The 24670-nt window shown below is 32.1% G+C and overlaps 1 protein-coding gene across 1 annotated transcript; it reads left to right on the top strand.

Moving 5' to 3' along the window:
* The first annotated feature begins 9367 nt into the window (after nucleotides 1-9367).
* On the top strand, nucleotides 9368-14996 carry LOC110266610 (uncharacterized). The gene is made up of 8 exons (XM_088492394.1): nucleotides 9368-9596; nucleotides 9675-9854; nucleotides 11283-11354; nucleotides 11481-11870; nucleotides 12098-12690; nucleotides 14399-14684; nucleotides 14757-14867; nucleotides 14947-14996. Exons 1-8 carry the CDS (start codon nucleotides 9368-9370, stop codon nucleotides 14994-14996), a joined length of 1911 nt encoding a protein of 636 aa, XP_088348520.1.
* The last annotated feature ends 9674 nt before the right edge of the window (nucleotides 14997-24670 follow it).

The raw sequence follows: 24670 nt of genomic DNA, 5'->3' as shown, positions 1-24670 counted from the left end.
CAATTTTGTTCAATAAATGAAAGAAATATGTCAGGAAGATGACCCAATAAACTGCGAATCACGATGGCAATTAAAATAAAATCTTACTTTTAGTTATTTAGTAGCTCTTCTCTAACTAAATCATGTACTCCACAAACCCCCAACAAGCACCTCTTCCTATTACAAACAACTAAATTCTAGTCTTCGAATTTCTTTTCCCACATACATGTTTGCATTGTGAATGCTCTCTAATCACGAGAGATAATCCAATATGAGACACCTATATAGTTATCGATTTGTTTATCTATTTCATTCCTTAAAAGTCTGAAATCATTATAAACAAACACATCCCAACTATCTCTCCCGGTGTCATTCACGCTTCATTATGTTTTGGCTTGTAAAATCATGACTTTGTCGATATGATTCCAACCTATTTTAAGGAATGACTAGAATTCACTCTATGAAAAAAATCTCATGCCCTAAACTATTCAAGCTAACGTTGATACTTTGATGAACCAGAAGGGATTGAAAGAGGGAGAAAGATAAGTTCTTCTCATTTTGAAAAGAACGTAAAATCCTTTAAAAAAATATTAGTTAAGTTATTACACATTATATACTATGTATTCCTGATGTACGCTCACTATAAAAAAAGAAAAATGCTAGTTGTCCTTTAATTTTTATCCTTTTAATTTAAATAATATTATTTAATTAAATTTTAATTAAAACACATTTTTAATTTGTAGCTAAACACATTAATAATTAAAATTAATTTAAATTTTAAATATTAGAATTTTTCAAACTTTTTATTTTTTTTTAAGTATTTTTAATTAAACTCCTTTCCTATTTTTTAGATAAACATGTTATTAATTAGATTTGATTTAAATTTTATTAAATAAAATCTCTCTAATTTTTTCTTTATAAATAAAGTAATTTATTTTTTATTTTCTCTCTCTCATTGTACCAGTCATCTTCATCATCACTACTCACCATGTACAATATTTGTTTTTCTATCAATTTTTCTGCTTCACTCGTGGGTTCTTTCTCTTTTTACAGTAAAATAACTTTTTTTTCTTTCATTTATTATTATTATTATTATTATTATTATTATTTGCAATGTGTTTTGCCCGTTTTATTTTTTTCTACCATATGTAATTTATGCACACGGCGAAGAAAAAAGAATATAATAATTCAGTATGTATAGTAGTGACTAGCGTGGTCTTATTTGATCTCAATAATAAAGTTGTTGTAAATAAAAAAATATATATTTCAATTTGTTTGAGTGAATCTCTCCAAAAAAAAAATCAAAGTATCAAATAAGAAGAGTATTTATTCAATTTCAATTTTTTAAATTTTTTTATTGTTTGGTATTTTAACTAATTTTAAAAATTAATTAATTATGTAAGTTTATAACACATTTAAAATAATACAATTACACACAAAGTGCTTCTTGAACACATTTAAAGTTATTCAAGTAAAATTTAAAATTCAAAAATACACTTTCAAAATTATAAGAATGAACACTAATTATTTTATTAACACATCCAAAACTCATGTTAAAATAATTTGTTTACCCATCCAAATTTATAAAATTGCATAATAAATAATTAATTGACACATCCGTAAGTCAACTGTAAATAATTGTGCTCATCATAAGAAGATGTAGATGGTATGTTCATAAAAATTGATTTTTTTTCAATTATAACACATCTAAAATTGTTAAGTTATATACAAAATATTTTTGAAACACATTCAAAAAATCTAAAATGATTGATTTTTTTTTCAATTATAACACATCTAGAATTATTAAGTTATATACAAAATATTTTTTAAAATATATCCAAAATCATAAATCAAAAATTTTATTTTTGGATGTGTATTTGAATTATAATCAGTTAGTAAATAAAAATCTTAAAATCGAAATGGAAATTTTAAAATTTAAAATTTAAATTTCAGTTTTATTTAGTTTGTATTTTGGATGTGTATTTAATTAAAAAGACACCAAATATTTGGATATGTTTGTTTTAATTTTTTTAAATTATTATAATAAAAGGCTGAATAAAGGACCACTTTTAAAGGATACCTAGTTGAACCGTAAAAAAAATTACCACAAGTAAACCTACATCTACTATTAATAAAAAATAATCTAGGTAACACCCTTCTGCAAGCTAGAATTGTATAAATCTAACAATCCTACCTTGGAAACATTAGTAAAAAAGGGACTTGGTAGTAGAGCTTTGGTAAGAACATCAGCAACCAACTGGCATAAGATGAATGAGACCGGATAAATATTTTTCACGAACAAGGTGGCAATGCAATCTACTTCAATGTTTTTTGTTTTTTTATGAAAGATGGAATTGTTGGCAATATGAATAGCTGACTGGTTGTCACAAAATAGGGCGATAGATTTTTGAAGCGGCAAACTAATGAAATCCATTAAGAAAGACAACCAGCTAGCTTCACAAGTGGCAGCTACAAGAGATCTGTATTTAGCTTCTATAGAAGACTTGGCAATAGTGGTTTGTTTCTTACTCTTCCAATTGACAAGAGATCTTCCAAGTATGAAATAATAACCAAAAACAGAGCGACGAGTATCGGCACAGGTAGCCCAGTAAGCGTCGCAAATCTGTGAGATGCATATCAGAAGTAGAAGAGAAGAATAGACTAGTTGCACGTCTACCTTTTAAGTATCGAAGCACGTGGAATGTAGCTTGCAGGTGAGAGGTGGTTGCACAGTCTAAAAACTGACTCAAACATCCCACAGCATAGGAGATATCGGTTCCAGTGTTTGTGAGGTAAAGGAGTCGACCAATGAGTTGTCTGTAAGTAGTGTTGTCTGATAAAATGGTACCTGGCTCTTTCGAGAGTTTCTGACTATAATCAAATGGAGTGGAGAGAGGCTTGTGATCCAGATAACCAATATCTTTGAGAAAGTCCATGGCGTTCTTCCGTTGATAAATGTGAATTTCCGAGTTGGAGCGTGCTACTTCCATTCCCAAGAAGTACTTGAGATCACCAAGATCTTTTATTTTAAACTTGCCATCCAAACTCATCGCCCAAACATTCAAGGAGGTCGCCGAACCCTTCTCCTCATCGTGGGTGCCGGCGTCGCCTGTGGAAAGGTCTGCTCGGCCCTCTTCTCATCGTTCGTCTTCTCTTCGCCGTCACACGAAGGTCGGCGTCGAGCTCATGGCATCGCGAAGGATGCTGGTCCGTCGGTCCTCGTATCTTCGAGCTCTCTATCTCTCTGTCTGAGCTCACTTCTCTGTTCGAGATCTCTATCGCTCTCTTTGTCCGAGCTCTCTCTGTCCGAGATCACTTCCCTTTTTCGTCACCGTCACTTCCTTCCTCCCTCGCCGTCGGATTAATTTTTCATTGGCAGTTATGGAAGCTAATTATTGCTTGCAGGAAATGTCGCTTTCCATAGATAGGAGACGTCTGATTCATAGGGAACATTGGATATACGAGTTAAAATTACAACAAGTAAACCTACATATACTATTGATAAAAAAATAATCTAGGTAACAACGCGTATCTTACCTATGTAGTTATTCTCCAAATGGGCAAGATGAAATTTTTTAATGGTTTGTTTATTTTATCGGTGTTTGAATGCATGTTTTATATCGTAATATGCTTCTGGTATTTTCTTTAATTTGTTATGTCTTTTTGAAGGGGTCATGGGCGTTTCTAACACAAACTATAATTCGAAGCTCTTTATCAATGAGGAGTTTCCAGCTGCCAAGGATTTCTTTGCAAAGTATAGTGTATAAATTAACAGTTTGGCCGACAGAATACTTATACAAGGCTTTTGTGATTATTTAACTATTAGAAAATTTCAAAAATTCTGATTTAAAAAATACAAGGGTGAACAAATTGGATTCTATTGACAGACAAAGCATAATGCCGCTGGTCTGTGATCAACCTGTTTCTGTTGAGGAAGATTTTTTTGCGTTTGTCAGTCTACAAGCTAATTGCCGAGATAAAGGAGCATAATCAAGTAAAATTCTTTCTTTATTAGTCTCCCTTTTTTTCAATTATTACATCTAAGGTTTGTTGAATCATAACCTCAATAGTCGGGTTATATCCTTGCATCTATCAATTTTAGGATGCTGTATTTGTTACTACCGGGATGATTAAAGAAGTTGAGACCGAATTTGATTGGTGGTACAAAAGATGTAAAAAGTGTTGTCGTGGCTTAAGGGAACTTGAGAAAGATAGTTTTGTCCCAAGTGCGTTGACGACTACGAGTTCTATGCGCCAAGGTATAAACTAATCATTTATATTATTTCTTGAGAAATTTTATTGTTGACTTCCATCATTCGTGATTTAGTTAGCCTAATCCATTAAAGATAAATGATTTTAAGTATGGCTAACCATCTCTTTCCTAACATAACATAAATCAAGAGTTAAACCTAATTAACCAAATGAAAGGGTTTCATTGTCATTTAGAGGTGGATATGTATAGCAAAGTGACATTGTACTTTTTGTGGGTCATGCTATTTGGGGTTGTGATGTGCTATTAAACTAATCTCCCGTGTGGGATCGAGACTCTTGAATAAGCCATTAAAAAAAATAATTGCGTCCAATTCAATAATAACATACTATAGGCAGCCTAATTATTAGTATAATTTATGTAGTATATTGTTCTTGAATTGTAAATTCTTTGGTGAATAATAGATATAAGATCCACGTAAGGGTGATTGACCATACAGACACTGACTCTTTTATTTTGTTTGATGGAGAAGCTGCAAAATTTTTTGGAGTTTCTGCCATTGACCTAAGGCAATCTTGTGTGACTAAGGTTTGATCTCATAATCACTTTTTTTTTTATTTGTTCTGAACTCTACCTTAATATTTATTATTTATAAGAGCATGAATGAACTTTTTTCTGCTAAATGTGAAGGGTGTTGAGAAAAATTCTTATCCCGAAGAGATTAATAAGCTTAGAGATATTAAGTTCATCTTCAAAATGCAACTCAAGATGAGAAATTTGAACTCTTATGAGCCATATGTGATTCATGTGCTGAGGATGACTAATGAGAATTCTTTGGTTTCTACTTTCCTGGATAAATACAATTCTGACCCTATAACCCCCTCATGCTAATAACTTTTTCTTTGGTTTTAGTATCACAAAAATAGATCAACCAGATTTTGATGATGTCTTTTTATTGAATCAATTGTTTTGTAGGGTCTTTTGTTGCATAAAAATTCTGAGCTACTGCGTTTGTCTACTGGTCCATACGACCCTTCTAAGGTTCGTGTCAAATAATTTACAATTTAAATAATTACAATGATACTTAGTCTATATAGTAACTAAAATATTATTATTCTTATTATTATTGGTACATGATGGCGTATCCCAGGCGTGTGAGAGTGAGTCTGAAATGAAAACTCCATCATCTGCAATTGATGAGAAACATAATTTTAAGATTCTCGAAGCTAAGAAACATATGGAAGAGGCTGGAGACAAGTCAGCTTCATCCAAATCTAAGAAAGGGAAGTGAATTGTGATGGAAGACTAAATCATCATGACTCTAGACAGTTCAATTTATAATATATGGGAATAATTTACCTCTCACGTGTTTATTATTATTATTATTATTATTATTATTATTATTATTATTATTATTATTATTATTGAAACATACCATCAAGTTGTTAATTTCCAATACTTAATCCAATTTTCGATACTTAAATTTTAAATGACTAAAATTATTATATATTGAATATTTTGTACTTAACTAAATTTTTGTTATTTACATTAAAAATGTGATTTATTAATCACTTCTAAATTCAAATTTAAAAGTCGTTGTACATAAGTATATATTTTTAATTAATTATTTAATAATATATAATACAAAAATTAGTTTGCTTAAAGCAGCTATATTTAAATTAGTTTGTCTTTTATATATATATATATATATATATATATATCTTAATTAATTAAAAGTTACTGTTAATATATTTTTACATATTTAAAAATTAATTTTTTTATTTTTTTAAGTGGAAAATGATACTTCATAAACTAATTAATACATAATCATTATTGTAAGTTAATGAATATTTAAAATTTAACTTCAAGATTTGTATTAAAGTTTTAAAATTTGTATTTGTAGCTCATTATTACAGGAGAAGTACATTATGGATAAGTGACTTAATAATGGTAATATATCCCACTCCAATCATACAATCCAAGATTGCAAGGTTAAGACGAAGGATAATTTTGGCAAGAAAACAAAAAAGATTTGATGATAACGAATTTACTTTTTTTTGTGCTTCTAGTGAGTGTTCTTTGTGAAACTTTTTTTATTTCTCTTTTTTTTACGAGAAATACAATTTAAACTATTATCATTGCCGAGAATATTTACAAAGTAATTTGTACTATACATAATTTTTTAAATATTTTAATTTAATGATTGAACAACTGTAAATAACTATTCATCTTTATAAAAGTCTTTCTTTTAAATTCATATTTAATAAACTATAAATTATATTAAAACTATACAATCTTCAAATCTTCAGATATTATTTAAGTTAATTAATTATTTAATATTATATAAGATATATTCAATCATAATTTAGAATTATATACTATTTAATCTAAATTAATACATAAAATTCTATACTAACCGGAAAAAATATAAAATTTGATGATTTGATTTAAATCTATTTAACTCGATTTAAATAAATTGTGATTTTAAATTATATTTAAATTTAGAGTTTTATTTATTATTTAAATTGAATTCTATTTATTTTTAAGTTACGACTTGGTATATTTTAAATAATATGATATATATAATCATTGATTTAGTTTATTAATTTTAAAAATAATTAAATTAAACTAAACCAATACATTTTTTTCGTTAACCGCGAAAGTACACTACTAAAATTATATAAAACCAAATACAAGATTACTTAATCGAATAATTATTTGTGTTTTATTTATTTTTCTTGACTTAACAATGTGGAAGAATAGCAATAATACAAATTTTGACATACATAAAAATGTGCAACATATTGCTACAAGTCAAAGAATAGTGTGCAAGAAACTAGTACCTCATCTAATATTCTCAGTTTACAATCAAGTGAAGATAAATGTGACATTTTTCTCATTGTAATTGACTCATTTTTATCTAAATTTTGAAATATCAATTTAATGATAATTTTTTTTATATATTTCTCATTACACATTAATAGGGAAACAACTCTCTATGTATAGTGTACACTGTGCGTTGCATGAAATTGGATAGAAAAATATTCCTCCTACTTATGTAAGACCTTCTACATAAGAGATAACATATAAATTTTTAACCCTATCAACGGGTTCCTCATTGACAAGAACTCCACTGTCCGTGTTAACAAATAGTACGTATAATTAATGATTACTAAATCATTTATGCACCAATATTTTAAAAAAAATATGCTTCATCGTGAATCATTTATATAACATAGATTTATTACAATTCTAGCATACTCCAGTGTACAAGGATCCACCAATAATCTAACGCAAAGTCATTTTGCAAAATCAGCTTCCGTCACACTGCGACTCCCAAAGATCGTGCCTAATAGAAAGGTAATTTAGAAAAGATGGTAATCATTATTATATTCTTTTCTTTCCTATAGTGTCTAACGTTTAATTGAATAAAATTTAACTTTTTGTAAAGAAATTCTACAATAAATTGGAAGCAAAAAAGACAATCTTTCTCTGTTGTTGCTTCGGTGGTTATTAATTTGGCACAACTTTATGAAGATATAAACTTATCGACTGTTAAGGTGGACCCACCAAGCAGTGACACAAAAAGTGGCCAAAATATTGACCCTTTTGTTGATTATGAAGATAATTTTTCATTATATCAAGAATTTAAGTTGGTAGTTTGCAAGAGATATGAATTATTAGTAGTATATCAACATATATGTTTTCACTTTTTATAATTTTTATTGATTATAGTTTTTAATGCTTATGATGATTCAATGTTGGATGTGGATTTAGAAGATTATTTTATATCATCCTCAGAAACTTTAGACGGTATGTAAACATTTTATCTGTATGTTTATTTGTATCTTTGTGTATGTACATCATGAAATAAATTGCATGGGTATGACAACTGAGTATCTAAAGAGAGTTTATTCGGCAGATGTGTAGGATATAGGATATCCTATTTATCAATGTCAACACTGTAAAGTATGGATGTGGTTTGAAGAAAGGCTTGCTGAATCCAAATAGTTACTGCAACCAAAATTTTCATTATGTTGTATGGAAGGAAAGATCGAGTTTCTTTTATTTCTTATGTCTCCTGATGAGATCATTCGGCTTCATATTGAAGGAGATCAAAGAATTATTCATTTTCTGAAAAATATAAGGGTATTTAATTCAATATTTTGTGTTACATCAATGGCCGAAAAAATTGACCGTGGGGTGAACAACGGGACTGCTCCTCCAATTTTTAAGCTTTGGGGGGGGGGGGGGGGAGGGGTCAAAACTACCATGTCAAAACTACCATAGCATCGGTAGCCTATTTCCTCTGGATAGTTTGTGACCAACATTTTTCCAGCTATATATCTATGACACAGAAAATGAGATTGATAATCGGATAGGCACACTTCGGTAATTTTCTTGCAACCAGTCAAACATTTTATTTTTTTTATCTATGAGAGAGAATAACATAAATTTTATCATTATTTTTTTTGCAGTTCCAATGAAGCTATAAATGAGCTAGATAGGGAAATTGTGGCAATATTAAGAAACATGCTAGATAAATATAATAGTTTGGCAAAGAGTTTTTGCTATGCAAGAGATAGGTACCAACAGAAAAATTGTACAGAAATAAAGCTTAAGTTAATTAGTAAAAGGACTACAGATGACATTACATACAACTTGCCATCTGCATCTGGAGTGACTGCATTAATTGTCAGCGATGTCGAATAACTAAGCAAAGATAGAGATATTATTATAGAAAGTCATACTAGAAAGCTCCAATGGATTGATGGTTTTCACCCATCTTATTTTACCTTGCAATATCCATTATTGTTTCCGTATGGGAAGGATGGGTTTTATTTGGGTATTGCAACATCAGATTCTATCTCTGCAAGGCCTACAAAGAAAAATAAAACAATCACTTTGCGACAATTCTTTGCTTTTCGACTACAGAAAAAGACGGGTGAATCTCCATTAATTCTGAGATCAAATAGATTATTCCAACAGTTTCTGGTAGATGCCTACACAATGGTGGAATCAGAGAGGTTAAAATTCTTTAGGAGTAAACAACCACATTCGAAGCTTGATAAATATAAATGTCTGCATTAAAGTCTTATAATCAAGGATGTAGATGCTGCAAGGCTTGGCAAAAGAATCATTCTTCCTAGTACTTTTATCAGTTGACCCAGGTACATGATGAATAATTGCAAAGATGCATTCGCAATTCGCAGATATGCAGGATATCCTAGCTATTTTATCCCTATGACCTGTAACCCTGAATGGGATGAGATAAAAAAAGAAGTGACTCCCATTGGATTAAAGGCAGAAGACCACCCTGATATATTGTGTCGAGTTTTCAAAATCAAGCTTGATGGTTTGATTGATGACCTAAAAAAGAGAAAAATCTTTGGCAAAATTTTGGGATGTAAGTCCGTGTTTATGTAACACTTTATTAAAATCTTATGTTGTAATGTTTTACTCATTTGTCTTTTTCAATTTTCAGATGTTTGCACTATAGAGTTTCGAAAGAGAGGGCTTTCGTATGCACATATCCTTTTATTCATGAGTAACAAGTTCAAGCCACAAATACCAGATGACATAGACAAACATATAACAGCTGAGATTCCTGATGAAAATGAAAGGCGAAATCTACATGGAGCTGTTCGAAATTACATGGTACATGGTACATGGTCCATGTGGTCCGTACAACAAGAATTCACCTTGCGTGAAGAATGGATCCTGTTCAAAGTTTTATCCCAAAGAGTTTAGGCAGCAAACACCCATTGATAAAGCTGGATTTCCCAAATATAGGCGCACTGATAACGGTTGAATTATGAAGAAAATGAAATGTGTGCTAGACAATAAGTTCATTGTTCCGTATAATATGAAAGTTGCTCAAGTTTGGGGGCAACATAAATGTAGAATACACATGTCAAACAAGTGCTATTAAGTACCTGTTTAAGTATATACATAAGGGCAATGATCGCGTAACAGCTACCTTATACAACGCTGGTGATTCGTCAGAAGCCACACAAGTTGTTGATGAAATTAGGAATTACTATGATTGTAGTTACATTTTGGCATGTGAAGCAGTCTGACGTTTATTTGGATATGAAATCCAAGAGAAAGAATCATTTGTGATTAGACTTCCATTCTATTTGGAGGATGAGAAACCTGTGATTTATAGTGAAACTTGTAATGTGAATGATACCGTCGAAAGAGCAGTATCTCATAAGTCCATGTCTTTGAGATGGATGGCAGCGAACATGTCATATCCCTATGCTTAAAGTCTAACTTATGCTGAGTTTTCAACCAAGTTTGTTTGGAAGGACAATGCTTCAAAGTGGTTTCTTCAAAAGCAAGGCTTTGCAATTGGAAGCTTGACTCATGTACCTGCAGGTAATGACGAGTTTATATTCAATTTTGATCTTATTTATTTGATGATTTAAATTTAAAATTTTAACAGCATATACCCCATGTCCATTTTATTCGATTTATCTACACTAGAAAACAAATGCTCAAATAACTTCTAATAATTATAATCTAATGCTCTATAGATTATACAATTTTAGAATTGTTCTCTATTTTTTTAGAAAAAATAATTTTATACGCATGTGTAGCTACATAATAATTAAAATCGCGTAGCCTAATCTATTTAGCAACTTAAAAGTGGGATTTTAACCAAGTTTTTTGCAGTAAATACCGAAGAATATTATCAACGACTTCTCTTGAATACTCAAAGAAGATGTATGAATTTTTGAGATAAAAGAACATAGGAGGAACAATTCATGCTACTATAGAGATACATGCTTTGCTCTTGGACTTTTGCAAGATGACAGAGAATTCATGGATGCGATTAAGGAAGCAAGCTCGTGGGGCTCAGGATCATATGTTAGGAGGTTGTTTGTCATTCTATTAACATCCAACAATATCTCAAGACCAGAACATGCCTGGGATAGATGTTGGCATGAACTCTCAGATGATATTTTGTATAAACAAAGAATCGTAATGAACATGAGGGGTGAGTTTTTATTAATTGCAATTATAAAAGTTCTTCATTATTGATCATTTTTATTTTGATTGAATTTTTATAGTATCGTATAATATGCAGAGTTAATCATGTTAGCTGATGAGATTAAGCAGTTGTGCTTAATGGATATAGACAAGATCTTACATTCTTATGGTAAAACCTTGAAAGACTATTCTCCTATGCTTTTAGCAACTGAAGTTGATAGTTTTTTGTTAACCAAAAGGGTTATCAGGGAAGAGCTAAACTTTAACAGGGATTAGTTAAAGAAAAATGCCTCAGACATATTAGCCATCGCAACACCTGAGCAGAAATATGCATTCGATAAAATTGTTACATATGTGTATTGTGATGAAGGGGGTTTTTTCTTTGTGTATGGTCATGAGGGTATTGGAAAAATATTTCTCTGGAACCTTATGTCCGCTGAGATTTGCTCAAGGGGTGATATTATGTTAAATGTTGCTTCAAGTGGTATTGCATCTTTACTTCTTTCCAATGGAAGAACGACACACTCAAGGTTCAAAATACCACTGAATATAACTGAGGATTCTGTATGTAACATCAAACCTGGTTCCCCTCAAACAATGCTGCCGTTGAAAGCCAAACTTATAATTTGGGATGAGATTCCAATGGTTAGTAGGTACTGCTATGAAGCGCTTGATAAATGCTTGGGTAATATTATGAGGTTTTCTCCAACATATAAAAAAGATTTGCTCTTTGGAAAAAAATGGTTGTACTAAGTGGAGACTTTAGTCAAATCCTTCCTGTGATTCTACGAGGATCGAGACAAGACATCATTCATTTAACCATGAATTCGTCTTACCTTTATAAGTTTTGTCAGGTGCTCAAACTAACAAAAAATATGAGACTCTTTGTAGGGACAATTGCTTCATATTAAGATGAGACAGAGGAATTTGGTGAGTGGTTGTTGAAAGCTGGTGATGGTCTAATAGGTGACAATATAGATAGTAAATCTAAGATATGTCTTCCAGAAGATATTGTTATTACATCTTCGGACCAGGCATTCGATGAGTTGGTTCATTTTTCTTATCCAAATATTTTGGAAAACATGTCTTTAAAGGATTTTTTCAAAGCAAGAACTATACTAATTCTCACATTGGACATCGTTGAAGAGGTCAACAACCATTTGATGGCCATTATTTCTGGAGGGAAAAAATTATATCTTAGTTCGGATTCAATTTGTATGGATGAAGGGAATATGGAGAGTCAACTAGATTTCTATGGTCCTGAATTACTAAATAGCATAAATTGCTCTAGTTTGCCTCCACATAAATTAATACTCAAGGTTGGTGTTCCGGTAATGTTATTGAGAAATATTTACCAATCCAGTGGTATTTGTAATGGTATAAGGCTACAAATTAGGAAGCTTGAAAATCATGTCATAGAATGTGAAGCCTTAATAGGTAACAACGTTGGTCATATTGCTTTGATTCCAAGAATGAATATGATACCAACAAATAAAACTGTCTCAGTTAGTTTTCAACGAAGACAGTTCCCCATAATAGTATCGTTTTCCATGACAAATTAATAAGTCTTAGCGATAAAATTTATCTCATGTTGGATTGTATTTGTCCAAACCAGTTTTTACACATGGCCAACTATATGTGACACTTTCAAGAGTTAAGAGGAAGAGAGGTTTAAAAGTTTTACTTATAAATCATGTAGGAATATCTGCAAATTCAACTATCAATGTTGTTTATAGATAAGTCTTTGAAAAAATAAGATTCTAATGTAAATATTTTAACTTTATTTTAAATTCTGTATTGAAATCAATGTATACTTATTTTACTTAAAAAAAATGTAAAATGATGACTTTCACTATTTTTAAGTTAAACTTTGATTTTGATAATAATTTTATAAATTTTTTAAATAATAATTATTTTGTGTGTTTTTTTTAAATATCCAAACATATAAAAACTTTCTTTGCTTTTATAAATTTTCTCGGCATGTAACGACTCACATTTTTAAAAATATAAATATAAATAAATTATAATTTATTTTACAAATTGGAGTTTCTTATTTTAAAAATTATTTTATTATAAATAATTAAATTAATTTTATAACTATTTAAATTCAATTAAATTTAGAATTTTATATATATTTTTATTATGATAAAATATTTTAAATAATTAAAATTAAAATTTTATTAATTTATAAATAATAAAAATTATATATATATATATAAATTTAAGTTTGATAGTTTTAATTTAATATTATCGAGATCAATATCCACCGATATAAATAAATATTGGTACTGTAAGACCCAGAACTTTTGAAAAGTTTTATCATGAGCAAGTCTCAAATCATATAGTTATTTATAGCCTTGATTTAAGAAATTATTTTATTAAAGATAATTAAGGCAAGCTTTGATTTATTGAATTTGAGACGAGTTATGATTATTATCCAATTTTATAATTATTGGATTATTTTCTATATTTGAATTATAAAGTTGATAGTTATGAAATAATAAAGATTTTGTATGATTTGGATTAGGTAAGTAATATTTTAAATATTACTACTGCTATTTTGAAAAATAGAGAAATTAATTATATTATTTCTAGTTATTGGATTTGGGCATTTTATTAAAAATAATTTGTACAATTGATGAGCAAATAGTATTTTTCTATATACAAGTAATGTTGGATTTAAATTGAGTTTCAATTATTATATTTTTCCCAATTTTATTTAAAATTACCAAAATGCCCCTAATCCTAATTTTATTCAAAAACCTTAACCCTGAAACCTTAACCCAATGACCCGGTCCCCTTCATCCACACTCAGCAGCAATAGCTGCTGCCCCTCTACCCTAGACACCCATACGTAGAAGCAAAGGGAAAAGAAAGAAAGGAACAAACGAATTTGAGGGAGAATGAAAGGAGATCTGAACGACAAAAGGAGAGGTCGCGAAACAGGGAGAGATGGACCCGCGCCCTGCCATCGACCCACGCGTCGCCGCCGCGCCACCGTCCATGTGCCGCCGTCGTTTGGTCCATCCATGAGCTGCTGTCAGAACCGTGCGAGGAGGAGCGTCGCCGCCATTAACGTCACGAAGGAAGAAGCCCAGAGGAGAGAGAGACACCGCGCGACTCTGAGGGAGGAGGACGCGGCCAGTGACACGAGGAGCGCGACCCACCGCGTCGGAACCCTTTTCGCGTTGCCAGCGTCGCCGTGGCCTCCAGTCGCGCCGTCGCCAGTCTGGGTTGCTCTGCCGCCGTGAATCTCCTCGCTGTTGGGGTCTCACCGTCGCCGTCCCTGTTGTGGCTGGTGTCATCACTGAAGACCCACCATTGCTGGAGAAAGGAAGAGAGTCAGAGGAGGAGAGCCACGCCGAAGAAGAACTACCGCGGAGCTGTCCCTGCCGCTGCGCCCAGCAGCTGTCGGGAGCCTTGTCGCCGTTCATGGGGTGTGCCGGTAAGCTCATGCCGTCGGAAAACCTCGCTGCCATCACCGAAAAAGCCACTGCCGGTAAGGGTCTTGTCATTAGCCTCCGTCCTTTTGAATTCCGAGAATATTATGGTCACTGCATGTTGGTTTCAGTTGTCGTGATCGGAATTCGTTGCCGCTGCCGCTTGAGGTGGCTGTTGGGGCTACCGCCCAACCGGTTCAGAGGCCGTTGCTGTTCGGTTCAGCCGTTCTTTCTTAGTTTCAGTAAGTATTCCGGTTTCGAGAGCTCTGCGTTAGTGTTCTGTTCTGTGTAATAAAGTAATCGTAATGTTAATGGTTTTAGGAGCTAGAATCCGGTTTACTTGTGCCGTTTGGGGCTGTTTCTGGTTTTGAGAGAGCGGGCAGAGCCGAGATTTTGATTGCCGGTGATTTCGGGTCGAGATAAAAGGAGTTGGTTAACGAGTTGGGTTGTGGTTCCAATGTTGTGAGGTAGGGGCGCTTTCCGAAAACTACAGTTTATTATTGGAATTATTACATATGGATACTGATGTGAGATATGGTGTAATTAGTGATTGTATCTGCCTTATGTATTATTTGATTGACTCGAATGATTATGGATGTTGGCTTGGCTGAATTGTTGTCTGGCTTGTGAAATGTAATGTTTGAAGTTGATTCTTTAAATATTTGAAATAAGTTTAATCCGTTGAGGATTGGTTTGAATTGAGTCAATTATTTTGATGTTGTGAAAGATAGAATGCTCTTGAAATTCAGCCTGGGTTGCTTTAATTGCTCTGGTTTTGATAAATGATTTATTGCTGAACCGATTCTTTAAAGTTTTGGAAATGAGTTAAATCAGTTGATATTGAGTTGATTTTGAAATGGTTTCCTTGAGATATGCCACTGAGGCGACTGTTGGATTTAGCTTGCTTTGAATTGATTTCTGGTTTTGAGCTGTTGAAAAGAAATGAGAAACGGTTTAGTGGGGACCCGAACCGGGTGGCAAAAGTCCAAGTTTTAGGGGAGATGCTGTCGAAATTTTTATAAAATCCGAGTCTTTATTGAAATATTGTCTGAAATAATGATGAGTTAAAGACTTCTACTATTCTATTTGAATTATCAAGAAAAGGATGATTCATGCCTTTGAAATGAGTTATTAAAAAGGAAACTGTGATTTAGTCTTGTTTCTCAAGAAAGGTATTACATTTCCTTTGTGAACAATTTATTTAAACGAAACTTATGCCTTAAGGCCGTTGGAATGTGAAAAAGGTTTATGCCTTCGAATTTGACTTGGGGTTTTCAATTAAAGAAGTTTCAATGGTTTTGAAAGGACCCGAGAGTCTATTGACAAGTCTCATTTTAAAGTGTTTTCGGAAAGGTTTAAGTACTCCTCGAGTTTTGAATTTTAGCAAGACTAAAATAGTTTCTGAGCAGTTGAAATGCTTTAGAATCCCTCATAGGGTTGAAGCTGGTTTTTGTTTAAGTAAAAGGAAAAGCCTTTGAAAGAAGTAAATGATTATGTGACTCGGTTTGGCTTAGATTCTATTTTATTACTCAAATCAGGAAGCCAAGGTTTTTAATGAATTTAAATGAACTTGGCAAAATGAGTTATGTTATTCTCCCCTAAAGACTTGGGACTCTGCCGAAAAACTTTTGTTAAAAAATCCCATCGTTGGATGGATGATTTTGAATACTGTGAAACAAATCCTTAACTTGCCATGGTTTTGGAAGTTTTGGAAAGAATGCCGAGAGTGGCTTTGTTTTAAAAAGGGAACTCACTTTGAGTAAATTCGGCTTATGAGCCTGAGATGATTTGAGAAATGAGATTTCAATAGCCAGGGCTGAAAAGAGTTGAAACTCGATTTCAAAGTGAAATGAATTGAGAAAATGATTTATGGCTTAAATGCCGACTTTATGAATTTAATAATGTTGAATGGTGGAAGTGCTGTTTTGTTGTGAGCCGGAATGGCTGTGTATGATTATACATATTGGTTGGTTCTGGATTGAACCGTGAGCCGGAATGGCTGTGTATGATATGAATATTGGCTGGTTCTGGACTGAACCGTGAGCCGGATGGCTGAGATGGATGTTGATCCATGGATGAGATTGAATGCATGTTTATGCTGAATCATTGATAAATGTGAATGTTGCACTTCCACTATCTGAGATACGAGTTTCCCTGGGTAGTAGCAGTGGCTAGCCACCACGTGCTCTGGGTCGAGACTTGATACTCTGTTGACCCTATGTCGTAAGTGTGGCCGGGCACTGTGAAAGGCCCGGATGAGCTCGCCCCCGTAAATATTCACCAGTGAGGGTGATGGATATGGATCATGATTATGATCAAGTTTATGATGAGTATAACTCGAGTTGGGGATGCACGACAGAGGGACAGTCCAATGGTTAGCTACCAGGACTTGTCGGGTTGGCTCTATAACCGACAGATGATATCATCAGCCACTAGGGACAGGCATGCATCATATGCATTTGTGTGACATTGGTTGGGTGTGCATATTATACTTGGTTTGCCTATGTGATTAATTGCTAACTGTTCTACTTGTAATAACTATTTGTTTGTGCTTGAACTTCCTTTCTGTGTTTGCATCTGGGACTCTGTTGGATTGTGGTGATTGGTTGTTGGTTGGATTGTTTGGGCCTAGGGCCGTGGTTGAATTGAGATGGACCGATGGTTGGTTTCGGTATTGTGGTTATGGTTTGGAAATGTGTGAAAGGCTGATTTGGTTCAGCATAGATAGACCTTCTGAAATGCTTTTGAATATTGTTTTAAATGAACAGTTTCTTCTTTCAGAAAAAGGATTTCAGATTTCTCTTTTATTGTAAACGGTTGTTTTTGAAAAGAGGCATAAGATGGTTATTAATCACTGGTACGGTTTATCTTCATGTATCCTATTACAGTAATTCCCAAAAACCCTCTACTGAGAACCCTTTCGAGGATGATGTTCTCACCCCCCTACATTTTTTCCCTTTCAGGATATGGGCGCAGAAGTTACGAAGAGCTTATTTAATTGTTGTTGTGATGCTCTGTATTGTTTTAGTTATGGTTTATTATACCCTCGCCTTTATCTTGATATATATTCTGTAAGAGGGGTAGGAATTGTGTTGGTTAATGCTTGTAATAATATTTTTATATATATATGTGTATATATATATGGATGTACTCTTTTTGAGCTTTTGTAAGTTGTATGGTATTTGTGGATGTACGTTATCGAACGAAAGTATTTTTTTGGGAACGGTATTGCGGTTTAAAGTTTTAAACAGGCTCATATTTTAGTATTAAATAATATAAGTGTCGTCGTAATGTCCGAGCTATCAGAGTCGTGCAGCCGGAAGCGTGAGCTTTGGTTGTTAGGGTGTTACAGGTACTTTTTGGTGAATATAACTTTACTAATGTTTCACGATATATCTTTTATTATTATGTTACTAATATCATTTATATTAGTAACTCATTAGCATTATAATTATTATTATTTATATTTAGAGTTCCATTAGTTACGTTCACACACACACACATATATATATATATATATATATATATATATAAGGTTAGTATTATTAGGTGGCGGAAGTAAAAGCATAAACCGTGGCACATATAGAAGCAAGCCACATAACTATTTTTATTACCTTACTCATCATATAACCTTAGTTGATTTCATGCAAAGGGTGAGGAAGAGAGAAGAGTGACCGAGAGAGAGAATCGTAACTTCCCACCGAATTTTCGATTTCGATTTTTTAAGATCTATAACTCTAATAAAAAATTTAATTCAATAAAAGTGTTAGTATCCTTCTCTTTTACATATTGGCGTTATTTTTGTCTAGTAGAAGTTGACAAACATAACTCTTTTTTTTTTTGAGTTTGACCAATTAGAATTCTAGGAGGCACAGATAATTTCTGACGTTTTCTTCTTTAGTAGCTCGATCAAAAAATTTCTCCGGAGTTTCCGTTGTTTTGGTTCCGTACGAAAGTAGGGGGTTTTATTTTAAAATTAACAGTTTTTAATTTAAAAATGCCCAAAAGTATAGTAAATAATTACAAATATATTAGTAATTATAATGTTATTGAGTTTGGATTTTTTTTGCTGTGGATGATTGGCTGTGATTGTGATTGAGTTTTTGGTTGAGAAAGTGAATGGTAATTGATTTTGGTGTTACTATATAAATGATTTTATTAGGATTGGAATCACATGTCGATTATTGAGAACCTTGTGTTTGAAAAGTGCTGATGAAAGGCTGGTAAACTGTCAATAATTATGAGAATGAGAAAATCCGTAAGGGTGGTGAAGTCGAATTTTGAGGAGGGGTTCTGTCCGTATTCCTGTAAAAACAAATGAGAAATTGATTTTATTTTGAAAACTTGATTTTTATATGTACTTATATTAAGAAATGATATTTTTATTGGAAATCCAATTTATAAACCTATTTTAAGAACATGATTCTATGTTAAAAAAGATCTGGTTGCATATTTACTCATATTCAAGAAAGGGTTTTTCAAAGTTTGAATTATAAAATTTACGCTAAGGAGTGACTTAAGTTTGAAACCGTTGGAAAGAATTTGAAAAAATATTGGTTTGATTCATTAGTAATTATTAGTTTGATTCAAGAGCAAACGATTTGAAAGGAAGCTGAATTTTATTGAAATAGAACGTGGCTTAGTTTCAAAGGAAACGATTTGATTATTGAGAATTATTTGATATTTGAAAATGGTTTGATTATTGAAAAGGATTTGATATTTGAAATGGTTGAGAGATTGTTTGGTTGGGACCTTGAAAGGGTGGCATAGTCCGAATTTTAGAGGAAATGATGCTAAATTTTTTATAAAACTCTAAGATTTTATTTAAAGTGTTATTTAAAAGCAAATCTGATTTAAGAATATTATTTGATTTCGATTTATTACGAAGAGTTTTGTTTTCGATTCTATTTATTAAGAAAAGTATAATGTTTTAAACTCAATCTTTTGAGAAGGAATTTTCCTTTAAGTTATATTTTTGAGTTCAGTTTGATAAGAAAGAAAAGAAGAAGAACGAAAAGTAAAGGAAAGAGAGATAATTAAAGGAATTTCTGCCACATGAGAGCAGAGAATAAAGATCAAAGGAGTATATTAATTAAAGGAATGTCTACCACAGGAGAGCAGATACGACTTTGTTTGGGACTTAGTGCCAAATGTATAGTGGGGATGCCCACACAATGAGAACTATTTTCTAGATGTAAGCTCATTGATTTGAAAGTCACACTGTATACGGCCTAGCCGTAAGACTTATAAGCACACTGTATGCATCTGGAAAGCCATATCTGGGACTCATGCCCGGGTAATGTCGGGAGCGGGTAGGCAACCAACACATGAGCTCATGGCTTGCTTAGGACAGACATGCATCATATTGTTTGCACATTAGCATTTGATTGTGGTTGTTTATTTTATTTTCCTGTGATTGTATTGTTTGCCTTGGTGTCTTGCTTATGTGCTTAATTGGGTATTTTGTTATGCTGCAAACTTAGCAATATAATTTAAAGAAAACTAACTAAAGTCTTTAAAGTGAGTTCAAAGAATTTTAAAGGTAACTATTTTTAAAGTTATAAAGTAGTCATTTGCATGTTATTTCTTTACTCTCACGACGTTCACCTTCTCTACTGAGAACATGTGAGGACGACGTTCTCACCCCCTACAGACCTTCTGTTTCAGCAACAGGTTCAGGAATTCTATGCGAGGAACCACGACCGATCCACAAAGTTTTTTGTATATGTATTCATACTTTCTGTAAATGGTTTAATCTTAGACTTTATTTTCCCTCGCCATTTACTGTCTTTAATTTTTAGAGGGGCAAGATTTGTATTTGAAAATTTTGGAGTAAGTCTATGTAAATATTGCTATGTGATATATATACTTTTGTGGTTAAGTGTTATAAAATAAAATCTCCTTTCGATTTCTTGTTTAAAATTGCGATTCGTATTTGCGAAGGCTCAATATTAAATAAAGATAGTATATAATAAAAAAGATTAGAGGTAAGTGATGCCTAAATCTTTAGTATGATCATAAAGTGCTAAAAGTTAAAGTGTTACAGAACACAGATTCATACACTAGTATTATAAATAAATGATAGGAGTAAATTGTTAACCAACCATCCCTTCATTTATTATCAGAAATAGAACATTCTTTAGAACTTAGAAGCAATAATGAAGGTGCAACATTAATTACTCAATCTTGTGTTAGATATTAAGAGAAGTAGTAGATGACTTTTAGGAAAATGTTTATCTCTAAAAGAAGTTTGAATATTAAATTGTTATTCTGTAATTATATTGCTAATGTTTTAGGTTTAGCCGTTTAGGGTTTTAGACCCGTCCACTAAATCTTTTGATGAAATAAAACACAGTAAATATGTAACTTGATCCCCTCAAATGTTTATTATTTTAGAATATTTTGAGAATTACATCTGTTAGATAGATTAATCTCTTAATTATTTTAGAGGGACTTAATTTATTTGATATTTGTTAAGGATCTAATTGTTTTATAAAAAAATTGAGTAATTACCCAAATCAATCCATAAGGTTTTTAGTATTAGACACTTTAAATTTTTAGATTTCAAAATACATAAAATAGTTTCTAACGTTCACTTCTGTTAGACAATATAGCCTCTTCCAATTTGGTCCGTTTAATCGAATGACTTTTTTGGAATTTTAAAAATTTTTCAAAGGCTATTTTGAGATTTTATAAACTCTTTAGGAACTATTTTTACTACAAAAAAAAAGAGTTTAAAATGGCATTGATATTACGGCGGTTTTAAAGAACCGCCGTAATACCCGGTTATTAATGTTGTTATCATTATTAACGTTGTTGATAACTTAACCATTTATTTTCCTATCTTTCAGGATCTACGTTCTGAGTTGAAGGAGCTAATTCCAGAATATCAGGTTCGTTCTGTTATTTTAAGCTTTGGCAGTGATACCTATTTATGTTGGATAAGCTGATTTAAGGGTCATCAAGCTAGCAGTGGCTAGCTTACATTATAACCTTTTGGTGTGGTCCTTGCTTTGATCCTGCGTAATGTGGATGCATTACACCGGGCTGATGTATAAATAGTCCTGCTTTATCAGGAATTAATGTGATTTAGGTTGTCATAAGTTTTTTTCCCCCTCATTGTATGATTTTCATGATTTAACAGACATGGGCTGGTGTAATCTTGGTTTTAATGTTAATTGTTTGATTTTAATGGGTGTTAGTGTATGTAAGTTGAAGCCTTGTTTGTGCTGCAATGGCAAATACATTTTAGTTATATCTTTTTTCGCAAGTGCACAAGATATTTTTAAGTCTGAAGCTCTTGGTAAATGTCTTTCCTGATTCGTAGTTTTCTTTGATGATTGGTTGTTGTCCAATATCTCCTGATCTTCATTGTTTGTTTTATTTTCTCTAAGCTTGCAGTATATCTGGTTATGATTTAATCTATACATAAAATCTAGTTTTAGGAGCGTGTTAAGAAGCTGAGGAATGAGCATGCAAATGTTGAATTGGGAAAAATCACTGTTGATATGGTAAAGTATGTTTGCTTTATAATACATAGAGTGTCAAGTTACAGTAAATGTCATATTCTGATCTCTTACCTCTTGTTTATAAGCTCACAATGTGACTGATTCGTTGGATCATCCTTTGTCATGTTTAAAAGGTATTTGGTGGAATGAGAGGAATGACGGCTTTGGTATGGCTAGGTTCAGCTGTCGACCCAGATGAGGTACATATCTAAAATACCCATTCTTCATTCTTATACTTACGGTTTTTGGAGGGAGGTGGAGTTTACGGCTAACGACTATTGATAAGTTGATAGTATCTTAGGTTTAGGATCCGTTAGTTTTCTTTATTTTCACAAAACTCCTGGAAAGCATTAATGAACATATACATAAAAAGTTGATTCCAAAGTTACCATCTTGCACAGAGAACTGTGTTGGAATGCTAAGAAGGATTGGTTTGGGTTCCAACTAAAGTGGAAGAAATGATGATCTCTGGCATGGCACGATTAATGAAATAAAAAAGTGGTCTGCAAATCAAAATTTTCAAGGCATTGAAAATAAGTTATGACTATTTAATGCCAATAGAGCAAAATATTTTTTTATATTGCTTTTTTTTTGAAATATTAAATACACTAACTAAATAAAAGTAAAAATTAAATACGAATGATGAAATTTTTGATATAAGGAAGATTCTTGTTATGAGTTATTTCGTTATGATTAAAAGAAGACACAGCAAATGGGAGACCAATATGGTCTTATCTATATGCAACAACCCAATTCAACTTTTTCAGTTGAAACAAATTTTCATGTAAAATAATCCATTATCAATATGGAAGCTTTCCACCTTGAGCCCGGTCTAAATATTAATAAGAAACGTACACCTTATACAATTCCAATCATGTATTCTTCTTTTATCAAAACCCTGGGCATATGTGAATGAAAACTATGGGTGAGATACAGAATTGATAGTATATGTTCTTAACTTCGCTTACTTGCTCAGTTGCTCTTGATAGCATTGCTGAAGGGGTAGTAAGTATAACTTGTGGAGTTGTGGCCATATGTGGATTAATTCTATCTTAGAACCTAGAAAGTATAGTTCTATTTTGTCAATAACCTTAGAAATTGAGATCTTTTGTATAAGGTGTTTATTTAACCGTTGATTTATAAATTTTATAGTTCAATGTGTGAAAACAGAGTCGAATTTTTTTGTTTCAAAACAAATACAACGTACTGAAAGATGGAAGAATTTTAAAGTGATGGAACTTTGTAAAATTTGTTCATGAATCAATTTATATGAAGTTGATGTTTATCAATTTGATGAATATCAAATGGAAGACTCGTAAAGCATTATGGCATGGTGATTTACTGATTTATATACCACTTGTATGAAAAAATTTACTCATTATTGTATCAATGCTATGTAATTAGACATGATAAATATATATATCAATATATGCCTTTTTCTTACATTTCTTGTGCTCATAATAGTTATATTTTTGTTGTAGGGATTGGATCAAGAGAGTGAGATTCCATCACCAAAAGAGTTAGGAAGTAGATCTTCTGGAGCAAGCAACAAGGAAGCATGACCTTGCTTGATATGTTAAGACGTATATTAAGAATTATATGTTAAGACGTATTATTGAAAAATGTTACTTTGATACTTTATTTTTGGATTATGACATTTCAATTATGACTTAGATTATGACTCTTGGATCATGTATGAATTAAAAATCATCTTATGATGTTTGATTTATGACTATGCCTTTTGGTTATTACGAGATTTTTAAGTGAGTTTCGAAAATATCAATTTAAATTGGTAGTTTCAATCTTATTTTAAAAATCATAAAATTGTCATCATAATTAGGTACAAACGGCGGTTAGAAACCCCCATTTTAAATGAAAACGATGCCATCATACGCTGATAGAAACGGCAGTTAAAAACTGCTATTTTAAACACAAAAGATGCCATTATAACCTGGTAAAAATGGCGGTTATAATGGTAAAAACGGCGGTTTCCAACCTCCATTTTAAACGGAAATGATGCCACAACATCCTGGTAAAAACGGCGGCTGTTCAAAAACCGCCATTTTAACCCTAAAAAAATCGCCGTATTATCCACAGGTTATTACGGCGATTTTTTGAAAACCGCCATAATAACCAGAATGGCGTCCAGAATAACGGCGTTTCTTGGAGGCGCCAGTTTTGGTCATAATGGCGGTTCTAACCGCCGTAATTCCCCAAAATAACCGCCGTTTTAACCCCTTTTTTGTAGTGTTTGTACTTCACTATTCGAACCAAATTAGAGGAGAATTATATTGTCTAATGGAGATAAACGTTTGGAGACTATTTTGTGATTTTTGAAATATGAGAGACTAAAGTGTCTGATTTTAAAAATATTAGGGACTAATTTAGGTAATTGCTCAAAAAAAATTAGAGATTTATTTGTCCAACATGCATATTAAAAAAATTCAATCATGCTAGCTGTATACCAAAATTAGTCACTAGTGTAAAATACACTTGAAATACAAAATACACATTAAAATAAATTAAATTACATATGT

This window comes from Arachis ipaensis, chromosome B10 (assembly GCF_059453495.1).
Source record: "Arachis ipaensis isolate K30076 ecotype BB chromosome B10, ASM5945349v1, whole genome shotgun sequence".
NCBI classification, from domain to species: Eukaryota; Viridiplantae; Streptophyta; class Magnoliopsida; order Fabales; family Fabaceae; genus Arachis; species Arachis ipaensis.
Note: the sequence above shows the minus strand (reverse complement) of the source record. Positions and strands in the feature narration are given on the sequence as shown.